Raw genomic sequence first — 1491 nt, 5'->3', positions numbered from 1 at the left:
TACTCCCACGCGATGGCCGCCACCATGACCAGGTACATCAGGTAGTGCGCCGAGCCGTCCCAGTAGCAGGCCATGTGCCCGTGGGCCGAGTTCAGGTGCGGCTCGCCCTGGGGGCCGGGCGGGCGCTCAGCGCGTGGCGCAGTGCCGGAGCCTGGGGGCACTGACCCTCCCGGGCCCCTCCTGTCCCGATGTCGGGGCGGCCAGGACGGCCGCGCCCCGGTGGGGGTGGCTCGACAGAGGGCACAGGGCACCCGAGGCCACGGTTGCGCTGGCAGCCGCACCCCAGGCCCTGCTCCGGCGTGACCCGCGGCCCCCCCTCCTCTCGCCCCAGGCAGGTGCAGAGCGCGTGCTCCCTCCCTCCTGGGGTTTGCTCCTCCGCCCCCCAACCTGGTCCTGGCGCCCCGCCCGCCCGTGGCCTCCCTCCTCCACCCTCCCCAGGCGGCCGCCTCCCCGGCCCTCACTCACCGGCACAACCAGAGCCCCAGGCCGGCTTGGACACGGCCCTAAATCCTCGGGACCTGCCGGCCCTCCCTGGCCAGCCCCTGACCTGGGCACCTCCTGGGGCGCCCTGCCCTGAGCCCCCGGTTCTCCTCCCACCTCTCTGCTCCACCCTCAGTGGCCCCTCTCTGGCCACAGCCGAGCCAGACTTGCTGCCCCCCGTCCCGGTGCGGCGTGGGGTTCCGAGTGGCCGCCAGGGCCGGTCCTCGGCAGAGACCGCAGCGTCCGGCCTGAGCCCCGCCACAGACCCCAGGCCCCGAGCCCACCGCGGCCCAGGACCCAGGCTCGCTGGCCGCAGGGACAGGCCGCCGTGTGTCCACTGCCGGCACCGCAGGAGACACACAGCCGTGCGGCCCATGGGGCCGCCGAGCCAGGGTCAGCCCAGCCAGGGTCAGCCCGGCCCCCACGCGACCACCAGCCCTGACCCTACCGCGGGAGCCCCGCCTGTGCCCACGCGCCCCTGCAGCGGCTGTCTGCCCGCTGGTGGACGCCTCACTCTGCCGCACCCCCGCTGCCCCAGGCCAGCGTCAGATCCCTGAGGCTCCGCCCCGACGCCCCAGGCCCCCAGGCGGCCTCCGCCCGCCCCCTCGGAGAGGCTGGTCCCCTGAGGGGGGGCAGACCCCGCTCACCCACACGCCCCTTACTGGAGTCGCAGGCACAGGGCGCCCTGCCCCGACCCCGTGTGGGGGTGACTGTCGCCCCTCTGGGGCCGGCCTGTCTCCCGCGGACTGAGACCCGGCACTCGGGGGTGCAAGGGTGCGGCGCCGGCCGTGGGTGGCTGGTCTGGGGCCTCAGCGGGCCAACGCGCTCAGGGGGGTGTTGGGGGTGCGGGGCGCGGTCAGGAGGTGCCGCCGAGCCCCTGCGGCCTTCTCCCCGCCAGGGCCTCCGTGCACGGCGGGGTGTGGGGGCGCGGGGCGCAGCGGCACCTACCTCGCGCAGGTAGTGCGTCATGAAGCCGTCGATGACCCCGTCCTGCTCCAGCCCCGCGATGAG

The 1491-nt window shown here is 76.0% G+C and overlaps 1 protein-coding gene across 1 annotated transcript in view; it reads right to left on the bottom strand.

Annotated features, from left to right (window-relative positions):
• TM6SF1 (transmembrane 6 superfamily member 1) overlaps positions 1–1485 on the bottom strand; it is a 7242-nt gene extending 5757 nt beyond the window's left edge. The window contains exons 1-2 of the mRNA XM_012732696.1: positions 1429–1485; positions 4–107 (exon numbers count right to left, since the gene is read on the bottom strand). Coding sequence (XP_012588150.1) covers positions 4–107; positions 1429–1449 — 125 coding nt within the window. The 5' untranslated portion in view covers positions 1450–1485. The remainder of the gene's footprint in view (positions 1–3; positions 108–1428) is intronic.
• Between the last annotated feature and the right edge of the window lie 6 nt (positions 1486–1491).

This window comes from Condylura cristata, unplaced genomic scaffold, assembly GCF_000260355.1.
Source record: "Condylura cristata isolate star-nosed mole 26May11 unplaced genomic scaffold, ConCri1.0 scaffold00035, whole genome shotgun sequence".
Lineage (NCBI taxonomy): Eukaryota > Metazoa > Chordata > Mammalia > Eulipotyphla > Talpidae > Condylura > Condylura cristata.
Note: the sequence above shows the minus strand (reverse complement) of the source record. Positions and strands in the feature narration are given on the sequence as shown.